We start from the raw sequence: 22,730 nt of genomic DNA on the forward strand, positions 1-22,730 counted from the left end.
CAGCGAGTCCAATAAGAAATACAGAAATAAAGATGATACCTTAAACACCCTAATTCTCTTCCCCCGCCCTTAATAAACTTCAGTGCAACTGCCACCACTGAAGGACCCGTTTGAGCAAGGATCCTCTCCCATTCCAAGCTTATGGCAGCCTTGTAAATGAGGGCAGATAAAAACCGTTTTAGCTCATTCTCAGTCTGTACAGATATTTGAGGTCCTCTCTCTCCACCCTGGACAGATGAGCTCACAAATTCCCAATACCCAAACTGATAGCAGCTCACCCTCCATGCCCCTCACCAGGCCCACCAACCCTGCTTCCACCACCACCACCACCCCCCACAATTGAACCAGGCATTTCTCTCTCTTTTCTTTTACTGGTCAACATCACCAGCCCCAAGCAGCAATTATGAGTTGCTGCTCACTGCCGGCAAAGAACTAAAGGACTTAAAGATGCAGGAAGGGGGGGATGGAGTTAAGAAGACACCCCTGTTCACTTGGGGGACGAGAGGGAAAGATGCAGGGTGGGGGATAGGGGTTCTTGTGCCCACCCGCTTTGGGCTCTGGCCTGCCCATATTGGGTGTCTGGTTACACCTCTGGTTTGAATATTACACGGTAAACCTTTCTGAACACATTTTCCTAAGGCAACAGTCATATTTAGGGTTGTGCATTTAATCTTCTACAACTTGCCTGGATAAATGAGCTGGATCAGAACAGAATCCATTTAATTCCCATCCGCCTTCACAGAGCCACACAGATGTCCGTGCTCTGCAGTGTCCAACCGTAACTGCATGTAAGCTGTTTAACAGTAATCCTGATCATGACGGGTATCTAAAATGAAATGAACAGTGAGGTTACCTCTGAAAACACTAAAGTCCTTTATTCTGAACCAAAACAAAAGAAATCTGGATTTTTAGCCTGCTTTTTCCAAGTAAGGCTAAAAGTGATTTACAGAATTTGTTCAAACTTGCACACGATAATCCCTCACTCCAGAGAGTTCAGAATCTATGCAAGAGCCTGAAGCAACAGGTTTCTCACGGTCCATTCTAAACCACTGGAATACTTCTTCCCGAAGGAGGATTTTTAAAAATGTGCCATTTTCAGAATCACAGTTTTCAGTGTTGGGATTAACTGATAGTAGGTATTGAACCTGGATTCTAAATGGGATTGCAGGGATGAGAGGTTTTTTTTTTGTTGTTGTTACATTTGTACCCCGCGCTTTCCCACTCATGGCAGGCTCAATGCGGCTTACATGGGGCAATGGAGGGTTAAGTGACTTGCCCAGAGTCACAAGGAGCTGCCTGTGCCTGAAGTGGGAATCAAACTCAGTTCCTCAGTACCCCAGGACCAAAGTCCACAACCCTAACCACTAGGCCACTCCTCCACTGTTGCTACTATTTGAGATTCTACATGGAATGTTGCTATTCCACTAGCAACATTCCATGTAGAAGTCGGCCCTTGCAGATCACCAATGTGGCCGCGCAGGCTTCTGCTTCTGTGAGTCTGACATCCTGCACGTACGTGCAGGACGTCAGACTCACAGAAACAGAAGCCTGCGCAGCCTTCTACATGGAATGTTGCTAGTGGAATAGCAACATTCCATGTAGAATCTCCAATAGTATCTATTTTATTTTTGTTACATTTGTACCCTGCGCTTTCCCACTCATGGCAGGCTCAATGTGGCTTACATGGGGCAATGGAGGGTTAAGTGACTTGCCCAGAGTCACAAGGAGCTGCCTGTGCCTGAAGTGGGAATCGAACTCAGTTCCTCAGGACCAAAGTCCACCACCCTAACCACTAGGCCACTCCTCCACTACATGGGTTTTGTTCATTTAGTGGCTAATATTGGTATATTTTGCATTTTCTACATTTTAACGACAGCGCAGCCTTTTCTGATTTTGCCCATTGCTGAACTTTCAAAGCAGTTAGCTTTTTGAATTGGCCAAAGTGAAGCCTGTTATTTTTTTATTCTGACCTTTGTTTCATTTAAGTTCTGTTGCCATTTTGATAGTTCTCTAATTCCTGAACAGAAATGTTCCACTCCAAGTATATGAAAGGAAATCTCTTCTAAAACTGCTTCTGGTTTGATATGGCATATGTACATTTCATTTTTAGAAATTTTTTTATTAAATTTCAAGAACAGGGGTAGGAAATACAAATTACAAGAAACAATCAGGTAAATCACACCAAAGAATATCAGTGGACGGGTAACAAAGGGAGGAAGAGGAGGGAGGTAGGGGGGAAGCAATTTGTGAATGCATTCAAAGCAAAATCTGCAATTTACACTCCAGTATTATGTAGAACTCTTGTTTAAAGAAAGATAGGTTGTTAAAGGCAGCCACACTTTATCAACATATAAGGAATTTCGAACTTTGAGGGCTAAAGATAGCTCAAATTTGTGGATCTGTAAAACAGAATGCCACCAAAAGTGAGAATTAAGAAAGGAGTTATCCTTCCAGTTTGTTAAAACCATTTTTAAGCCTACAGCAACTAACGTATCATATAGTTTGGAGGAATATTTGTCTAGAGCACCTTCAATAATATGCGAACCAAATATGATCTTACTAACTGAAAAATGTCAGAAATCACACGCCAGTGTTCCAAAAGTTGAAGGTTCGAGAACAGTCAAAAAGAATGTGATTGAAGGTTAATAAGGCATATGTACTTTGGCTGGAACTCATACTGGTTTTTAGCTAATCCACTTAACAGCTACTACTAGGCACACATCCCCCAGAAGCTCGTACACATTAATATACCCATAACAGTCGCAGACTTTATGCTCACAGCTAAATTTGGACCTTTGCTTCACCCTAACTTACACAGATACTACAGAGTTGCCAGTATTTTGAGTGGTCTTCTGGGTACAACGTACACGAGCTATCAAAACTGCACACCTAAAGAAGGGACTTGAGATAGCCTAATATCACAAGCTTCAACAGTTTTATGTGAAAGAGGCCTAAGCTACTGGTTACAGGACTTGAGATGTATTCACTGTGCAGAAACAATAAAATGTGCATTTTCTATGGCAGGTCAGCCACCAAACACTTCTCTTCTCAATCTACACCTCTTCCCTGGGCTCACTGATCTCATCTCATGGTTTGCAATATCATCTCTATGCTGATGACACCCAGCTCTATCTCTCCACACCTGACATCACTGCGGAAACCCAAGCCAAAGTATCGGCCTGCTTATCTGACATTGCTGCCTGGATGTCCAACCGCCACCTGAAACCGAACATGGCCAAGACCGAGCTCATAGTCTTTCCACCCAAACCCACTTCTCCTCTCCCTCCACTCTCTATCTCAGTCGATAACACCCTAATCCTCCCCGTCCCATCTGCCCGCAACCTCGGAGTCATCTTCGACTCCTCCCTCTCCTTCTCTGCGCATATCCAACAGACAGCCAAGACCTGCCGCTTCTTTCTTTATAACATCAGCAAAATTCGCCCCTTCCTCTCTGAGCACACCACCCGAACTCTCATCCACTCTCTCATTACCTCTCGCCTTGACTACTGTAACCTACTCCTCACTGGCCTCCCACTTTGCCATCTATCCCCCCTTCAATCCGTTCAGAACTCTGCTGCACGTCTTATCTTCCCATCTGAACCGTTATACTCATATCACCCCTCTCCTCAAGTCACTTCTCTGGCTTCCGAACAAGTACCGCATCCAGTTCAAGCTTCTCCTACTAACCTACAAATGCACTCGATCTGCAGCCCCTCCTTACCTCTCTACCCGCATCTCCCCTTACGTTCCTACCCATAACCTCCGCTCTCAAGACAAATCCCTCCTTTCAGTACCCTTCTCCACCACTGCCAACTCCAGGCTCCGCCCTTTCTGCCTCACCTCACCCCATGCTTGGAATAATCTCCCTGAGCCCATACGCCAGGCCACTCCCTGCCCATCTTCAAATTCTTGCTCAAAGCCCACCTCTTCAATGTCGCCTTCGGCACCTAATCACTACACCTCTACGCAGGAATTCTAGACTGCCCCAACTTGACATTTCGTCCTTTAGATTGTAAGCTCCTTTGAGCAGGGACCGTCCTTCTTTGTTGAACTGTACAGCGCTGCGTAAGCCTAGTAGCGCTTTAGAAATATTAAGTAGTAGTAGTATCTCCCATTATCTTAAGCTCTTTAGGGCTGGGGTATATATATCTCACCAGAATACTTTCCACCATTTATTAATAAACTAACACAGCAACTAACTGTAAGCAGAGATCGAGGCTCCAACAACTACACCAAACTTGTTTCTTAACTGCAGAAAGAGAAAAATAAATGAGTTTTAACTTCATTCACTACTGAACCCTTAACATAGAAACTCATTTTACATTTGTGTTCATCCGGGACGGGGGTACCTGACCCCTTCTCCCCCCCCCCCCCCCCCAAATCATCATCCCTCTCTGTCCAGCATTTCCTCCCCGTCCCCAACCACCCTACTCCCTCCACACATCGCCCCTTCTCCTCTACCTCCCCTTCCCCAAATTCATTCCTGCCACCTCAGACACATAGTCAAGCACCCCCCCCCCAATCATCATCCCTCTCTGTCCAGCATCTCCTCCCCGTCCCCAACCACCCTACTCCCTCCACACATCGCCCCTTCTCCTCTACCTCCCCTTCCCCAAATTCATTCCTGCCACTTCAGACACATCGTCAAGCACCCCCCCCCCAATCATCATCCCTCTCTGTCCAGCATCTCCTCTCCGTCCCCAACCACCCTACTCCCTCCACACATCGCCCCTTCACCTCTACCTCCCCTTCCCGCCACCTCAGACACATAGTCAAGCACCCCCCTCCCCTCCCCAAATCATCATCCCTCTCTGTCCAGCATCTCCTCCCTGTCCGCAACCACCCTACTCCCTCCACACATCGCCCCTTCCCCAAATTCATTCCCGCCACCTCAGACACATAGTCAAACACCCCCCCTCCAAATCATCATCCCTCTCTGTCCAGCATCTCCTCCCCGTCCCCAACCACCCTACTCCCTCCACACATCGCCCCTTCTCCTCTACCTCCCCTTCCCCAAATTCATTCCCGTCACCTCAGACACATAGTCAAGCACACCCCCTCCCCTCCCCACCCCAATCATCCCTCTCTGTCCAGCATCTCCTCCCCGTCCCCAACCACCCTACTCCCTCCACACATCGCCCCTTCACCTCTACCTCCCCTTCCCGCCACCTCAGACACATAGTCAAGCACCCCCCTCCCCTCCCCAAATCATCATCCCTCTCTGTCCAGCATCTCCTCCCTGTCCGCAACCACCCTACTCCCTCCACACATCGCCCCTTCCCCAAATTCATTCCCGCCACCTCAGACACATAGTCAAACACCCCCCCTCCAAATCATCATCCCTCTCTGTCCAGCATCTCCTCCCCGTCCCCAACCACCCTACTCCCTCCACACATCGCCCCTTCTCCTCTACCTCCCCTTCCCCAAATTCATTCCCGTCACCTCAGACACATAGTCAAGCACACCCCCTCCCCTCCCCACCCCAATCATCATCCCTCTCTGTCCAGCATCTCCTCCCCGTCCCCAACCACCCTACTCCCTCCACACATCGCCCCTTCACCTCTACCTCCCCTTCCCGCCACCTCAGACACATAGTCAAGCACCCCCCTCCCCTCCCCAAATCATCATCCCTCTCTGTCCAGCATCTCCTCCCTGTCCGCAACCACCCTACTCCCTCCACACATCGCCCCTTCCCCAAATTCATTCCCGCCACCTCAGACACATAGTCAAACACCCCCCCTCCAAATCATCATCCCTCTCTGTCCAGCATCTCCTCCCCGTCCCCAACCACCCTACTCCCTCCACACATCGCCCCTTCTCCTCTACCTCCCCTTCCCCAAATTCATTCCCGTCACCTCAGACACATAGTCAAGCACACCCCCTCCCCTCCCCACCCCAATCATCATCCCTCTCTGTCCAGCATCTCCTCCCCGTCCCCAACCACCCTACTCCCTCCACACATCGCCCCTTCACCTCTACCTCCCCTTCCCCAAATTCATTCCCGCCGCCTCAGACACATAGTCAAACACCCCCCCTCCAAATCATCATCCCTCTCTGTCCAGCATCTCCTCCCCGTCCCCAACCACCCTACTCCCTCCACACATCGCCCCTTCTCCTCTACCTCCCCTTCCCCAAATTCATTCCCGTCACCTCAGACACATAGTCAAGCTTCCCCCCCCCCCTCCCATGTCGCCTCAGGCATCGGTTTTCATCCAACCTCCTCGGCTCCAACCCTGGTGCGCCGCATCTTCCGCTATTAATTATTCTCTCTCCTCCTCTTGAACGCCACGTATTTTCCCGCCCTTTCCGCCACCACCACAGCTCCCAACATGCTCCGCGATTTTTGTCCCTCCTCGTCCACCGTCCCTTTTGGCCGCCGCCGCCTCGGTTTCCTTTTCGTGCCGTGATTGGCTGCTGGAGTGGCGGAAGAACGCGCTCATTGGTCCCCGCGGCGGAACCAGCTGGCCGCGGCTCACAGGCTGGGCTGTGTAAAATGGCGGCGGTGCTGGAAGTGGAGGTTGTGGTGGACGAGGAGCAAAATGTGCAGGAGGTAAAAAAAAAATGAGCGGTGGAAGGAGGGTGGTTTGGAGAAACTCCCCCGGGGGAGAGGAGGGTAGGCGCTGGTGGCTTCGCTCGCTCAGGGTCCTTGTGGAAGGAGACCGGGTTTGTGCTTTCACCGGGTCCCTTCCCCAAAGAGCTTAGTAGGGACAGTTCTGTAGTTGATGGAAGGTCAGACAAGGGAGTGGTGAGATTTGAGTTCACAGAAGACTTAGTAGCAAGTGAACTGGAGGCACTGGGCTATTGACACGTAGGAAGGAGACTGGGCAGACAGGAAGTGCCCACTCACCTTTGTGTTCTGGAGACTTGTGTGTTCTTCTGTCACTTTGCCTCTAACGATTGCTACAAAAAAAATGGCACATGTGAGTTTATCTTGTTGGGCAGACTGGGTGGACCGTGCACGTCTTTTTCTGCCGTCATCTACTGTGTTACCTGTAACATACATAGTAACATATATAGTAGATGACGGCAGAAAAAGACCTGCACGGTCCACCCAGTCTGCCCAACAAGATAAACTCATATGTGCTACTTTTTGTGTATACCTGACCTTGATTTGTACCTGTCCTTTTCAGGGCACAGACCGGTCTGTCTTAGTCACATTTCCAGCGGGTTTCCACTTCCCATGTTTAGCTTATTTATTTTACTGTAGGGCGTCTGTACTGGTACTATAAGACATTCCTTTCCACAAAGCTGGCAAGGTAGCCAAGATTTTGGGAAGGGAATTGCACATTTCCTAGGTTGTGAAAGGGAAGGGAAATGGGACTTGATATACCACCTTTCTGAGGTTTTTGCAACTACATTCAAAGTGGTTTACATATATTCAGGTACTTATTTTGTACCAGGGGCAATGGAAGGTTAAGTGACTTGCCCACAGTCACAAGGAGCTGCAGTGGGAATTGAGCCCAGTCCCCCAGGATCAAAGTCCACTGCACTGAACGTTTATTTCGGTGAATTGGGATATGTGTTGTAGCCCTATTTTATTTCTGTTTGAAAGAAGCAGAATAAGTACTATAGTATAGCAGGAATCCTTGTTTTAGTAAGGCTGGTACTGGGGTATTAGGTGCCTTAGGCGGTCATTATTTACCTGTCCCTTGCCCCAATATTTCATTATTAAACTCATCATCATTATTCACCACCTCAGAACAATTCTATGAAAATGCATAATTGGATATTATATTATGGTTTGTGTGTGAATATATGTATGTGTGTGCATACATATCTCTCCCTACATTCCTCCTTGGGAACTCCGTTCACTGGGTAAATCTCTCTTATCTGCACCCTTCTCCTCCACTGCTAACTCCAGATTCCGTTCCTTTTATCTTGCTGCACCATATGCCTGGAATAGACTTCCTGAGCCGGTACGTCAAGCTCCATCTCTGGCCGTCTTCAAATCTAAGCTAAAAGCCCACCTTTTTGATGCTGCTTTTAACTCCTAACCCTTATTCACTTATTCAGAACCCATATTTTATCATCCTCACTTTAATATTCCCTTCTCTCTTGTTTGTCCTGTTTGTCTGTCCTAAGTAGATTGTAAGCATTGTCGAGCAGGGACCTACAACCCCACTAATCCACTTAACCAACCAATTCAGTTATGAAAGACCACCTCCTATAATTAACCTAATAAATCCCTTCCTCCTCCTTTCTTCCCTTAATTAATCTCTTCACAACACTCACTGTACCTAACATATTGGAATAACTATGTTAATACTATGTAAGCCACATTGAGCCTGCAAATAGGTGGGATAATGTGGGATACAAATGCAAAAAATAAAGTTCAAGTGTACAGGGCTGCGTACGTCTAGTAGCACTTTAGAAATAAGTAGTAGTAGTAGTATGCAGATAAAAGACCATATGGTCTATCTAGTCTGCCCATCCACACCATCTACTCTCTATCATTTATTTATTTATTGCATTTGTATCCCACATTTTCCCACCTCTTTGCAGGCTCAATGTGGCTTACAATACATCATGGATAGTGGAAATATAATAGAAAAATAGGCATTTAGTGTTACAGAAAATTGTTGGTAACATGATAATGATAAGACATGATAATAGTATGACAGGCAGGTATGTATATTCACATTGGTTGATCTTTGTGGCAAGCCTTGCTGAAGAGATAGGTCTTCAGTAGTTTGCGGAAGTTCGTTAGTTCGTAGGTCATTTTTAAGTTGCGCGGCAGTGCGTTCCATAACTGTGTACTTAAGTAGGTGAAGTTTGACGCGTGCATTACTTTGTATTTTAGACCTTTGCAGTTAGGGAAGTGCAGATCAAGGAATGTGCAGGATGATCTTTTGGCATTCTTGGGTGGTAAATCTATCAGGTCTGACATGTAGGCTGGTGCAACTCCATGAATGATTTTGTGAACTAGGGAGCAAATTTTGAACGTGATGCGTTCTTGAGTGGGAGCCAGTGTAGTTTTTCTTGTAGGGGCTTGGCACTTTCATATTTTGTTTTGCCGAATATAAGTCTAGCTGCAGTGTTCTGGGCTGTCTGAAGTTTCTTGATTATTTGCTCTTTACAGCCGGAATAGAGTGCGTTGCAGTAATCTAGATGACTGAGCACCATTGATTGTACCAGATTACGGAAAACATTCCTTGGGAAGCAAGGTCTTATTCTTTTTAATTTCCACATTGAGTGGAACATCATCTTGGTTGTGTTTTTCGCATGGCTTTCGAGTGTTAGGTGTCGATCGATGGTAACTCCACGAATTTTTAGGGTATCCGAAATAGGAAGGTTCAGATTTGGTGTATTAATGGCTGTGAATTTGTTCTTGTTATGTTGAGATGTGAGTAATTAGGCATTGGGTTTTTTCTGCATTGTTTCAATCTAAAAGCATCCGCCCATGAATGCATGATACGGAGACTTTGGTTGATGTCGTTGGAAATTTCCTTTAAATCTTGTTTAAATGGGATGTAAATCGTTACGTCATCTGCATATATGTATGGGTTTAGGTTTTGGTTTGATAGTAGTTTGGCTAAGGGTATCATCATTAAGTTGAATAGGGACGGCGATAGGGGGTATCCATGTGGCTGAAGTAGTCGAGTTGGATGTCACTTGATATGATCGTGTGGTTAGGAATCCCTTGAACCAATTGAGAACATTGCCTCCAATTCCGAAGTATTCAAGAATATCTCTCTATATAAAAGGCACCACCAATGTTCTATGAAGCCTCCAGCCGGAAGTGTGAAGGGGGAGAGATATCCGGTTTCCCCATGAGTGTCTGCCCTGCCCTCTCTGTAACACAAAGCACGAAATCGAATCGCTCTCTCTGCTGTAACAGTGAAGGACTCAGAGGGGGGAGGGGAGAGAGGGCAGGGACACACACACTCCCACATGCACACAGAAGAAAACCTTGCTAGCCCCCGTTTCATTTGCATCAGAAACTGGGCTTTTTTTACTAGTGTAGTAATATTCCATGATCAACCATGTCAAAAGCGCTTGACATGTCAAATTGTAGAAGTAGTATGTTCTTTCCTGTTGCGATCGTTTATTTGAATTTAGTCATGAGGGTGACTAGTACTGTGGTTAGACTGAAAACCTGACTGGGAGTCATGGAGTATTGAGAATTTGTTTAGATAGCTTGTCAGTTGTTTGGTCACCAACCCTTCTGTTATTTTGGTTAATAATGGAATGGATGCTACTGGACTGTAGTTAGTTCACTGGCGCTTTTCTTTGCGTCTTTGGGGATGGGGGTGAGTAGAATATTTCCTTTCTCCTTCGGGAAGAGTCCATTTTGTAACATGTAGTTCAAGTGTTTTGTTATGTCTGTTATAAATTGTTGAGGAGCTGATGTCATAAGGTTGTTTGGACATATGTCTAGTTTGCAATGAGATTTGGCAAATCTTTTGAGCATTTGGGAGATGATATCCTCTGGTAATGTCTCGAAGTTGGTCCAGGTTCTGTTTGCTGGGTAAATGCCAGGGTCTGGGTCTGGACAGTCAAGGAGTTCAGCATAGTCGATGGTACTGGCAGGTACCTTAAGTCATAGTTGTACGATTTTCTCGTTGAAGTATCTCGCGAGATTGTCTGCTCCTGGTGCATCTTTACTATTGGTTGTGACTGGTGTAATATCTATTAGTTTATTCACGATTTGGAAGAGTTTGTGTGTCCTTGAAGTTTGGACTAATTATAGTTTTGTAATCTTTTTGTTTCTTATGGTATATTTGTATTTTCTTTGGAGTTGTTTCCAGGCGTTAAGTGTGAGTTCTTCTTTCTTTTTATTCCATGGTCGTTCTAACCTTCTAACTTGTGTTTTAAGTTTTTTCAGTTCTTCATTGAATCATGGTATTGAATTCTTCCTATGTGAGGTTCTGGTTTGGATTGGAGCTATCTTGTCTAATATGGATCTGCATCTGTCGTCCCATTCTAGGAGGAATTGGATTGTATCTGTTTTTATTGTCCATTCATTGTAGTAGATCTGTTGCCAGAATATTACCGGATCTATTTTTCCTCTCGTGGTGTAGGTTTTCCGTTCTTGTTTGTTCGGCGAGTTTTTTGTACACCATTGGAGGGAGATGTTTGCTTTATAATGATCGGACCATGGTGCGGGTGTCCATTTTGTGTCTGTTAGTATAAGGTTCAAGTCTGGATCAAATTTGTGCGTGACAATGTCTAGTGTGTGTCCTTTGATGTGAGTTGGCTGCGTGTTTGTCCTGTGAAACTCCCATAGTTGTAGGAAATCTTCACATTATCATTCCCTTAGAGATTCTATGTGCTTATTCCATTCGCCTTCATCTTATGGCCCCTCATTCCAGAGATTCCTTTCATGAGACTCACCTCCGGTGCATTTATTATAGAGACATGTAAATAACTACACGGCATATCTCCCCGCTCCTGCCTTTCTTCCAAAGTATATGTATTGAGATCTTATGATGCTTTATGATGAAGACCACTAACCGTTTTAGTAGTCGCCCTCTGGACTGACTCCATCCTGTTTATATTTTTTTGGAAGGTGTGATCTCTAGAACTGTACACAATATTCTAAATGAGGTCTCGCCAGAGTCTTATACATGGGCATCATCACTTAACTTTTCCTATTGGTCATTCCTCTCCCTATGCACCCAAGCATCCTAGCGTTTGCTGTTCCCTTTTCTACCTGTTTGGCTACCTACGATCACACCCAGGTGCCGCTCCTCTTTCTTGCACTAAAGTTCTTCACCCCCTAAACTGTACTGTTCCTTCGGTGTTTTTGCAGCCCAAATATTAGGTATCTGGGTGAATGAGCTATCCTTCTTGTGGGGATATGTGCTGCTGATTCTTTCAGTTTGTGTGATTGTCAGGACCCAATGTTTTGCTTTCACTGTTACTGCTCTTTGCTGCATGCTTCCCCCCCCCCCCCCCCCCCCCCGAAGTTGCCCTCTTTAGCAGTACAGTCTGGCTAGTGCTTAAACTGGCCCTGCCTGTCAGAAAGCCAGATATTGGATCATATTGCTTTCTGTATGTTCTAATATATTTCTGTATCTTTAATGGCCTTAAACTGTTAGCAAACTCATTGGAAACTTCTAATGTGCCCTGAGAGTTGAGGCACCCTATGGCAGTGATTCCCGAACATGACCTGGGGAAATCCCAGACAGTCAGGTTTTTGGGGTATCCACAATTCACGAGATTCATTTGCATACATTCTCCTTGGTGTGTAAATCTATCTCTTGCATGTTCATTCTGGATATCCTGAAAACCTGACTGGTTGGGTTTCCCCCCAGGATAAGTTTGGGAACCCCTGCCCTATGGAATTCGTTGCCGGAGAACGTGGTACGGGCGGTTAGCTTGACGGAGTTTAAAAAGGGGTTAGATAGATTCCTAAAGGACAAGTCCATAGACCGCTATTAAATGGACTTGGAAAAATTCCGCATTTTTAGGTATAACTTGTCTGGAATGTTTTTACGTTTGAGGAGCGTGCCAGGTGCCCTTGACCTGGATTGGCCACTGTCGGTGACAGGATGCTGGGCTAGATGGACCTTTGGTCTTTCCCAGTATGGCACTACTTATGTACTTATGTACTTATGTTTTAGGGAACCTGAACAGCAGGATCTCTTTGAGAGATGGTGACTTGGGGATTGTACTTCAGAAAGGTGGTTTTGAAGATTTGATGAGAATCCTAAGTGGTGGCCAGTGATTGATCATGCAGGAGTATTTTTTTTTAGAAAGCTTGCCAGAAGCTAGGTTTTGAGAGACTGCTGGAGTTTTTTTGTTTTATTTTTAAAGCATTGGGTAGAGCAGTGTTTCCCAAACTTTTTAGCCAATGTGACCACAGGTGATTCCCTTCTGTAATGCACTTCTCCCCTCCTCCTCTCCCCCTCCCCTCTTATCCAAAGGCAACAGTCAGCAGAAGGCTACATGTGCCAATGTGCTCTCAGATTCCCGTACTCTACAGGGATTTCCCCCCCCCCCCCCCCCTTAAAAAAAAAGAGGACGCTCAGAAACTCATAGGGGAGGAGGGAGCACAGCTTGTGATTCAGTGAATGTTCATTTACTGATTTACAGGCTCCACTCTTGCCTACAATTACTGCGCGTGGGTTACAATGTAAACCCGCTTTCTGTGACAATGCACTGATGATGCATCCCCATTTGGGGGCTCACCCCACAAATTCTAATACACTGCATGTTTTCTGGAGGCTCAAGTGCCAAACATGTGATTCCAGTTCCTTGGTTTCATATATATTGTAGTCCCATTAATATGGAATTTGGGACATTCAGGAAGTGGCCTGTCCACTGTCCAATGCTTTTAAGTGGCCTAGAGGTTAGGGTGGTGGACTTTGGTCCTGAGGAACTGAGTTGGATTCCCACTTCAGGCACAGGCAGCTCCTTGTGACTCTGGGCAAGTCACTTAACCCTCCATTGCCCCATGTAAGCCGCATTGAGCCTGCCATGAGTGGGAAAGCGCAGGGTACAATTGTAACAAAAATAAAATAGATACTATTGGAGATTCTACATGGAATGTTGCTACTATTGGAGATTCTATGTGGAATGTTGCTACTATTGGAGATTCTACATGGAATGTTGCTATTCCACTAGCAACATTCCATGTAGAAGGCTGCGCAGGCTTCTGTTTCTGTGAGTCTGACGTCCTGCACATACGTGCAGGACGTCAGACTCACAGAAGCAGAAGCCTGCGCGGCCACATTGGTGATCTGCAAGGGCCGACTTCTACATGGAATGTTGCTAGTGGTTAAGGTGGTGGACTTTGGTCCTGAGGAACTGAGTTGGATTCCCACTTCAGGCACAGGCAGCTCCTTGTGACTCTGGGCAAGTCACTTAACCCTCCATTGCCCCATGTAAGCTGCATTGAGCCTGCCATGAGTGGGAAAGCGCGGGGTACAAATGTAACAAAAATAAAATAGATACTATTGGAGATTCTACATGGAATGTTGCTACTATTGGAGATTCTACATGGAATGTTGCTATTCCACTAGCAACATTCCATGTAGAAGGCTGCGCAGGCTTCTGTTTCTGTGAGTCTGACGTCCTGCACGTACGTGCAGGACGTCAGACTCACAGAAGCAGAAGCCTGCGCGGCCACATTGGTGATCTGCAAGGGCCGACTTCTACATGGAATGTTGCTAGTGGAATAGCAACATTCCATGTAGAATCTCAGATAGTAGCAACAGTGGAGGAGTGGCCTAGTGGTTAGGGTGGTGGACTTTGGTCCTGGGGAACTGAGGAACTGAGTTGGATTCCCACTTCAGGCACAGGCAGCTCCTTGTGACTCTGGGCAAGTCACTTAACCCTCCATTGCCCCATGTAAGCCGCATTGAGCCTGCCATGAGTGGGAAAGCGCGGGGTACAAATGTAACAAAAATAAATAAATTTATATCTTTCATTAGTTTATTAGCCATGTCAAAACCCACTTAGGGTGGTGTACAGAGTTCAAAAATAGATAAAAATGTTATTAAAAAAATATACATCATAAATAGCGGCTGTAAGTATTGATGCCATTGGGTTTTATTGTATCTTGTAAAGGTGGCCATGAGATCAACATAGGTATTGACCAAGAGGTAAAGAATAGTGAGCTGAAAAATAGAAGACCTGAATTAGAATCCTTCTTTTGCCACTTAAATTTGCCCTGACACTGGGATGTTCCTTTGTCTTCTTTTGCCTCTGGTAGAATCAGTGTAGTGTACCTGTATGTGATTTGTTGTATGCAGGACTTAGGGCCCTGTTTAGCGTTGTTAAACATTAGCACAAGCTAACACTAGAGACACTCATATATTCCTATGGTTGTCTCTAGCATTAGCGCTCACTGAAAACGATAGCGTGGCTTAGTGTTCTTTAGTGTCCCTTACTTTGTAGACAAAAAGGAAATGAAACTGTAGAGCTGGGGGAGGGGTCAGGAGAAGAGGGGCTAGTTTTAAGGAGTAGAGTGATTTGTTCTCTGTTCTGGTCCAGGCTGCTTGGAGTAGAATGCTCCTGGAGTCTGAAAAGAAGTCACGGAACTGTGTTCCAGCCCTTCTGCCCCTGCTGAAGTTAAGCTCTGGTTTAGGGCATCATTTAAATAGAAAAAAAAAATGAAGTCAAGATGACTGTTTGATAAGCTAATGTAATGTTTTTGTTGAAGGAGATGGATTGAAGTTTTGGACGATTTGTACAATTGCCCAGTGCACATAAAAACTTGCTGTACCTATTTTACTCTACTTTAATAAAAGTAAACACATTTTGAAATGATTCTGCACTTTGATCTTCCAACTCTTACAAGAATACATCTGGAGATTACATGCTGTTCTTCATTTAATTACCTTGACCCTTTCCCTTGGAACAAATTTCTGATGAACTCTGCTTTATTTATTTATTTATTTGTTGCATTTGTGTCTCACATTTTCCCACCTATTTGCAGGCTCAATGTGATACTATTGAAAGATATCCAAACAAAATGCAAAATTGTGATGTGCTGTACTTTATATTGAAAAGAGGAAAAGCCTCAAATGCTAAGGGGATACTCCATTGTTGATTTATCTTACAACCTTAGGGAGCCCCCTTTCATTCATCATAGGCTCAAAAACCTCCTAGATGTAAAACGTGCAGGCCTTGAACCGTACTTTTTTAACTTAAAGGTCCTGAGGTTCACTTAGGAACGGCAACAATGAATACAGTCGTTGGGCACCATGGACCCTGAGGCAGACGTCGAAACTTGGGCTGAAATCGGGCCGTGGATAGTGGAACACGACTGCGTGGCTTGAGAGATACAGTGGGGGAAATAAGTATTTGATCCCTTGCTGATTTTGTAAGTTTGCCCACTGACAAAGACATGAGCAGCCCATAATTGAAGGGTAGGTTATTGGTAACAGTGAGAGATAGCACATCACAAATTAAATCCGGAAAATCACATTGTGGAAAGTATATGAATTTATTTGCATTCTGCAGAGGGAAATAAGTATTTAATCCCTCTGGCAAACAAGACCTAATACTTGGTGGCAAAACCCTTGTTGGCAAGCACAGCGGTCAGACGTCTTCTGTAGTTGATGATGAGGTTTGCACACATGTCGGGAGGAATTTTGGTCCACTCCTCTTTGCAGATCATCTCTAAATCATTAAGAGTTCTGGGCTGTCGCTTGGCAACTCGCAGCTTCAGCTCCCTCCATAAGTTTTCAATGGGATTAAGGTCTGGTGACTGGCTAGACCACTCCATGACCCTAATGTGCTTCTTCCTGAGCCACTCCTTTGTTGCCTTGGCTGTATGTTTTGGGTCATTGTCGTGCTGGAAGACCCAGCCACGACCCATTTTTAAGGCCCTGGCGGAGGGAAGGAGGTTGTCACTCAGAATTGTACGGTACATGGCCCCATCCATTCTCCCATTGATGCGGGTGAAGTAGTCCTGTGCCCTTAGCAGAGAAACACCCCCAAAACATAACATTTCCACCTCCATGCTTGACAGTGGGGACGGTGTTCTTTGGGTCATAGGCAGCATTTCTCTTCCTCCAAACACGGCGAGTTGAGTTCATGCCAAAGAGCTCAATTTTTGTCTCATCTGACCACAGCACCTTCTCCCAATCACTCTCGGCATCATCCAGGTGTTCACTGGCAAACTTCAGACGGGCCGTCACATGTGCCTTCCGGAGCAGGGGGACCTTGCGGGCACTGCAGGATTGCAATCCGTTATGTCGTAATGTGTTACCAATGGTTTTCGTGGTGACAGTGGTCCCAGCTGCCTTGAGATCATTGACAAGTTCCCCCCTTGTAGTTGTAGGCTGATTTCTAACCTTCCTCATGATCAAGGATACCCCACGAGGTGAGATTTTGCGTGGAGCCCCAGATCTTTGTCGATTGACAGTCATTTTGTACTTCTTCCATTTTCTTACTATGGCACCAACAGTTGTCTCCTTCTCGCCCAGCGTCTTACTGATGGTTTTGTAGCCCATTCCAGCCTTGTGCAGGTGTATGATCTTGTCCCTGACATCCTTAGACAGCTCCTTGCTCTTGGCCATTTTGTAGAGGTTAGAGTCTGACTGATTCACTGAGTCTGTGGACAGGTGTCTTTCATACAGGTGACCATTGCCGACAGCTGTCTGTCATGCAGGTAACGAGTTGATTTGGAGCATCTACCTGGTCTGTAGGGGCCAGATCTCTTACTGGTTGGTGGGGGATCAAATACTTATTTCCCTCTGCAGAATGCAAATAAATTCATATACTTTCCACAATGTGATTTTCCGGATTTAATTTGTGATGTGCTATCTCTCACTGTTACCAATAACCTACCCTTCAATTATGGGCTGCTCATGTCTTTGTCAGTGGGCAAACTTACAAAATCAGCAAGGGATCAAATACTTATTTCCCCCACTGTAAGTGAACCACTTAGGACCTTTAAGTAAAAAAAAAAAGTACGGTTCAAGGTTTGCACTTTTTACATCTAGGTGGTTTTTGAGCCTAAGATGAATGAAGTACAGCACATCACAGTTTTGCATTCTGTTTGGATATCTTTCAATAGTTTATCCTAGTTTGATATTCGGTGATATTCCAAAAACTCTGATTGGGTATTTAGTTTGAACTCTGTTGAGCCATCTTTTTCCAAAATTCAAAGTTGGTTGAAAGTCACATTCTTCTCTTTGACGTTTACGACTTCTCATGAGATGTGGTTTTTCACCACGTATGTTGCTGTCTTTGTATGCCTTCTTGCCGTTTGTGGCATTAACTTATTCCCCTTTTCTATTTTTAAGATATTCGTTTTGTAAATTGCATTGCTTTGTTGTCTTGAAATGTAGGTAAACAGTTTTATTCCCTTTCTTGGTAGTCTAACTTCTGGTAGAGGCTAGTGTTCAAAAAATATTCCAGTTAAAACATGAGCAACTAGGTACAAAAATGCTCATGAGATTCAGAATGTTTCAAGGATATGCTGAAATAGGAGTGGAGGAGTGGCCTAGTGGTTAGGGTGGTGGACTTTGGTCCTGGGGAACTGAGGAACTGAGTTCGATTCCCACTTCAGGCACAGGCAGCTCCTTGTGACTCTGGGCAAGTCACTTAACCCTCCATTGCCCCATGTAAGCTGCATTGAGCCTGCCATGAGTGGGAAAGCGCGGGGTACAAATGTAACAAAAATAAAATAGATACTATTGGAGATTCTACATGGAATGTTGCTACTATTGGAGATTCTAGATGGAATGTTGCTACTATTGAGATTCTGTTGCTACTATTGGAGATTCTACACGGAATGTTGCTATTCCACTAGTAACATTCCATGTAGAAGGACGTCAGACTCACAGAAGCAGAAACCTGCGCGGCCACATTGGTGATCTGCAAGGGCCGACTTCTACATGGAATGTTGCTAGTGGAATAGCAACATTCCATGTAGAATCTCAAATAGTAGCAACAGTGGAGGAGTGGCCTAGTGGTTAGGGTGGTGGACTTTGGTCCTGGGGAACTGAGGAACTGAGTTTGATTCCCACTTTAGGCACAGGCAGCTCCTTGTGACTCTGGGCAAGTCACTTAACCCTCCATTGCCCCATGTAAGCCGCATTGAGCCTGCCATGAGTGGGAAAGTGTGGGGTACAAATGTAACAAAAATAAAATAGATACTACTGGAGATTCTACATGGAATGTTGCTACTGTTGGAGATTCTACATGGAATGTTGCTATTCCACTAGCAACATTCCATGTAGAAGGCTGCGCAGGCTTCTGTTTCTGTGAGTCTGACGTCCTGCAGGACGTCAGACTCACAGAAGGAGAAGCCTGCATGGCCACATTGATGATCTGTAAGGGCCAGGCACAGGCAGCTCCTTGTGACTCTGGGCAAGTCACTTAACCCTCCATTGCCGCATTGAGCCTGCCATGAGTGGGAAAGCGCGGGGTACAAATGTAACAAAAATAAATAAATATTTCTTTGTTTACAATTTGATATACTGCCATTTCTGGAGCACAGATCACAGCAGTTTACACAATAAAACAACATGCCAAGAGTTACATGAAAAGAATGTCAAAATGATAGGACAGAAATCGCTCATTACACATACTTAAGTAGAAATAATAATTTTTTAAAAAGGCACAAGTAGAAGACCAAAATGAAGGCCATTGGTTAGGGTGAACAATCATGAGAGAAAAGCAGCTGGAAGAAACCATGGCCATTATTTGCTATCCTAGTTGCCTTGGGGTGAGGCCTGAGGTTTAAAATCTGAAAGCAGGTTTTGCTTTTAGAAGCCTGTGTAGCAGTAGCAGGGCTTTTTTTGAGGGGGTACTGAGTACCGGCACCTTTTCCGTTGTCTGCTAAAATTGACCCATGGTCCCCAACATTTAATGAAAGAGCTCAGGTTCTACAAACAAATTCTGTGACTGGTTGCAGGGGGCCTGGCTATTGTGAGGTGGGTCCCTCAGTGATCACCCCACCCCTGAAGGGTGGCCTAGCATTTGAGTACCGGCACCTTTTTCACTAGAAAAAATGCACTAAGCAGCAGTAGTGTCTGGCCTTCACTGTAAAGTGTTTCTATGTTTCTACCCAAGCAGTTCTTCAGTTCTAGTGAGAAGGGTAGATTCAAAAGCTGTTTAACCAAGGTGGAAGCTATTTACATGAGTGATCTGAGAACTATTTACATGGGTCAAAAGATCTGAGAAATATCTTGAATAGTCATAAGGGTATATACACTGTTCCCCAGTGTGCTTCTCTTTTGAACTGATTGGGATTTCTTGTCTTAGTTCCCCCCCCCCTTTTTTTTTTTTTTTTAAAGCTCAAGTTCTCCTGCATGTTGACGTTCTTTTCCTTTGTTTTTTTATGAATTTACAATTTTGTTAACCGCTTTGATCAGACTCTGGTATAGCAGTATATCAAATTTGTGAATAAACATCCTTTACTCTGATTCTATGGTTGGATTCAAAGTGGGGGATGATAAATTATTTGATTTATAACCTACCTATCCCACAAAAAGTAGGCTGTTTACAATTAACATAATTAAAGCAGGCAGTAGTCACGAGACAAAACTTTGTTTAACTTGTGAGACTCAGACCGCCTAACCCTATAAGGCACAAATCTAAAACTCATACGTAATCCAACCTGATGTGTCTTTAGTTTCAAAACTAATCTCCTGCCATATTGTTGAAGGTAATTGATTCCATGTTCTTTTGATTTTTTTTTTTTTTTATAAAATACTAGCCGTTAAGCCCGTTAAAACGGGCGAGTTTTTTTAATTTCACCTCCATGTGTAGCAAGTCTGCTCTGTCCCCTGTCCTCCCCCCCATGTCCAGCAACCCTCCTCTGTCCTCTTCCCTCACCCCATGTCAAGCCACAGTCCTCTGTTCCCTGCCCTCCCAAAGAGACAGTGAGTGTGAGAGTGAGCAGCTAGTGTGTGTGTGCTTGGGTGTCTCTGTGTGTGTGTGTGAGTGAGTGAATGAGAGAGAGTGTGTGAGTGAGAGAGAGTGCTTGTGAGCTGTTAGTACTCCCTGTCTCAGTGGAGGTTCAGTGTCTCCTTGTAGTCAGCTGTTGGAGCTGTGTGTCAGTGGAGGTTCAGTGTCTCCACGCCCCCTCCCCTCCCTATTGGCTGCATTACGTTCTCCAATTTCCACGCCCCCTCCTTCCCTCCTTATTGGCTGCATTGCGTCCTCCTTCGTTTTCCACGCCCCCTCCCCTCCCTATTGGCTGCATTATGTCCTCCTCCGATTTCCACGCCCCCCCTCCCCTCCCTATTGGCTGCATTACGTCCTTCTCCAATTTCCACGCCCCCTCCTTCCCTCCTTATTGGCTGCATTGCGTCCTCCTTCATTTTCCACGCCCCCTCCCCTCCCTATTGGCTGCATTATGTCCTCCTCCGATTTCCACGCCCCCTCCTTCCCTCCCTATTGGCTGCATTACGTCCTCTTCCGTTTTCCACGCCCCTCCCCTCCCTATTGGCTGCATTACGTCCTCCTCCAATTTCCACGCCCCCTCCTTCCCTCCCTATTGGCTGCATTACGTTCGGTACAGGAGCTGCTGGTGGAGGCGGGGTTTGGAGTGTTGCTCCTTGAATGATCGGTCTCTACTGCGCATTTGCGGTGAGTACGGTCACTCGCAATTTATATGTTTGATGCTCTGCACTTTATCCCCAAAAGAACAACATAAATAAGAGTATGTATGTGTGTATTTAAATATTGCATATGCTGGATAGTTTTTTACTGTCATCTTTCAAAGAACAGGGAACCTGAAGTCAGGGGGAGAGGGAGGCCAAAATTAGGTTGAATGTGAGTTGGGTTTTTTTTTTTAATATCTTTATTAAGGCAGAGATAAGGACCAGTACAAAGACAGAAATATACATCCCCCCAAAAATACAGCAAGTAAAATGTCATGGAATTAGAAGAGCATCATCAAAGCATAGAGCATCTCAAGTCTACCTGTTCCACTCTACTCAGTATTTTATAGACCTCTATCATACCCTCTTCAGCCGTCTTTTCTCCAAGCTGAAGAACCCTAGCCGCTTTAGCCTTTCCTCATAGGGAAGTCGTCCCATCCCCTTTATCGTTTTGTCGCCCTTCTCTGTCCGTTATCTAATTTCAATATATCTTTTTTTTTGAGATGCAGTGCCCAGAATTGCAAACAGTATTCAAGAAACAGTTGCACCATGGAGTGATACAAAGGCATATCATCCTCATTTTTGTTTCCATTCCTTTTTAATAATACCTAATATTTTATTTGGTTTCTTAGCTGTCTCTATACACTGAGCAGAGGTTTTCAGTGTTTCATCCATTGATGACACCAAGATCCCTTTCCTGGTCGGTGACTCCTAATGTGGAACCTTGCATCATGTAACTATAGTTCGGGTTCTTCTTTCCCACATGCATCACTTTGCACTTGCTCACATTAAACATCATCTGCCATTTGGATGCTCAGTCTCCCAGTTTTGCATGGGAACCTTGCGATCTGTGATAGCTTCAGTGCAACTGGGGGAGTTCCTGATGGCGCTGGATCTCAAGGAGTCATACTTTCATATCCCCGTTTGCCCTCCTTACCAACTGTTTCTGAGGTTTGCGATGCTGGGCCACCACTTTCAATTCAAGGCGATTCCCTTTGGCTTCACCACAGCTCCATGGACATTTTCCAAGATTATGATGGTGGATGGTGGTCACGGCCTTCCTGTGATGTCAGGGGATATGAGTTCATCTGTATCTTGATGATTGGCTCATTTAGGCTTCATCCTTTGCTGACAGTGAGTCTGTAATGGCTACAGTGATCCTTTGATCCTGGGGAACTGAGTTCGATTTCCACTGCAGCTCCTTGTGACTCTGCCTCCATTGCCCCTGGTACAAAATAAGTACCTGAATATATGTAAACCACTTTGAATGTAGTTGCAAAAACCTCAGAAAGGCGGTATATCAAGTCTCATTTCCCTTCCCCTTCTTCAGTTGTTGGGCTGGGTGAGCAATTTTGAGAACAGCAGACTGGTTCCCTCTCAGTTGTTGGAGTATCTCGGGGATGCTCTTCGACATGAGACAGGAGATGATCTTCGCCCAGTGCATACAGGAGAAACTGATCCAGGTGCAGGTTGTTCTACATCAGAACAGGCCTCAGACTTGGGACTTAGCCCAGGTGTTGAGGTGTATGTTGGTGGCGATTGAATTGGTGCCGTGGGTGAGGGCTTGTTTTCGCCCACTTCAGCAATTGCTGCTCAGCCTTTGGTCTCCGGTCTTGGAAGATTACACTGTTCGGCAACGCTGGCTGCCCTCTGAAGCATTCGGTGGTGGTTGTCTGAGAGGAACCTGGCCAAGGGTGTCCATTTTCCAGTCCTGCATTG

The 22,730-nt window shown here is 45.4% G+C and overlaps 1 protein-coding gene and 1 long non-coding RNA gene across 2 annotated transcripts in view; one reads left to right on the forward strand and one right to left on the reverse strand.

Annotated features, from left to right (window-relative positions):
* Positions 1-680: 680 nt before the first annotated feature.
* Positions 681-6,301, reverse strand: LOC115468333. The gene is made up of 2 exons (XR_003941848.1): positions 6,218-6,301; positions 681-826 (listed from the first exon to the last, which is right to left on the reverse strand). It is a non-coding gene; the product is annotated as an uncharacterized LOC115468333 (long non-coding RNA).
* A 173-nt stretch (positions 6,302-6,474) lies between these two features.
* RNF121 (ring finger protein 121) overlaps positions 6,475-22,730 on the forward strand; it is a 104,482-nt gene continuing 88,226 nt past the window's right edge. The window contains exon 1 of the mRNA XM_030199973.1: positions 6,475-6,550. Within this exon, the coding sequence (XP_030055833.1) occupies positions 6,494-6,550 (57 nt within the window). The 5' untranslated portion in view covers positions 6,475-6,493. The remainder of the gene's footprint in view (positions 6,551-22,730) is intronic.

The sequence above is a fragment of the Microcaecilia unicolor genome, chromosome 4, assembly GCF_901765095.1.
Source record: "Microcaecilia unicolor chromosome 4, aMicUni1.1, whole genome shotgun sequence".
In the NCBI taxonomy this organism is placed as follows: domain Eukaryota; kingdom Metazoa; phylum Chordata; class Amphibia; order Gymnophiona; family Siphonopidae; genus Microcaecilia; species Microcaecilia unicolor.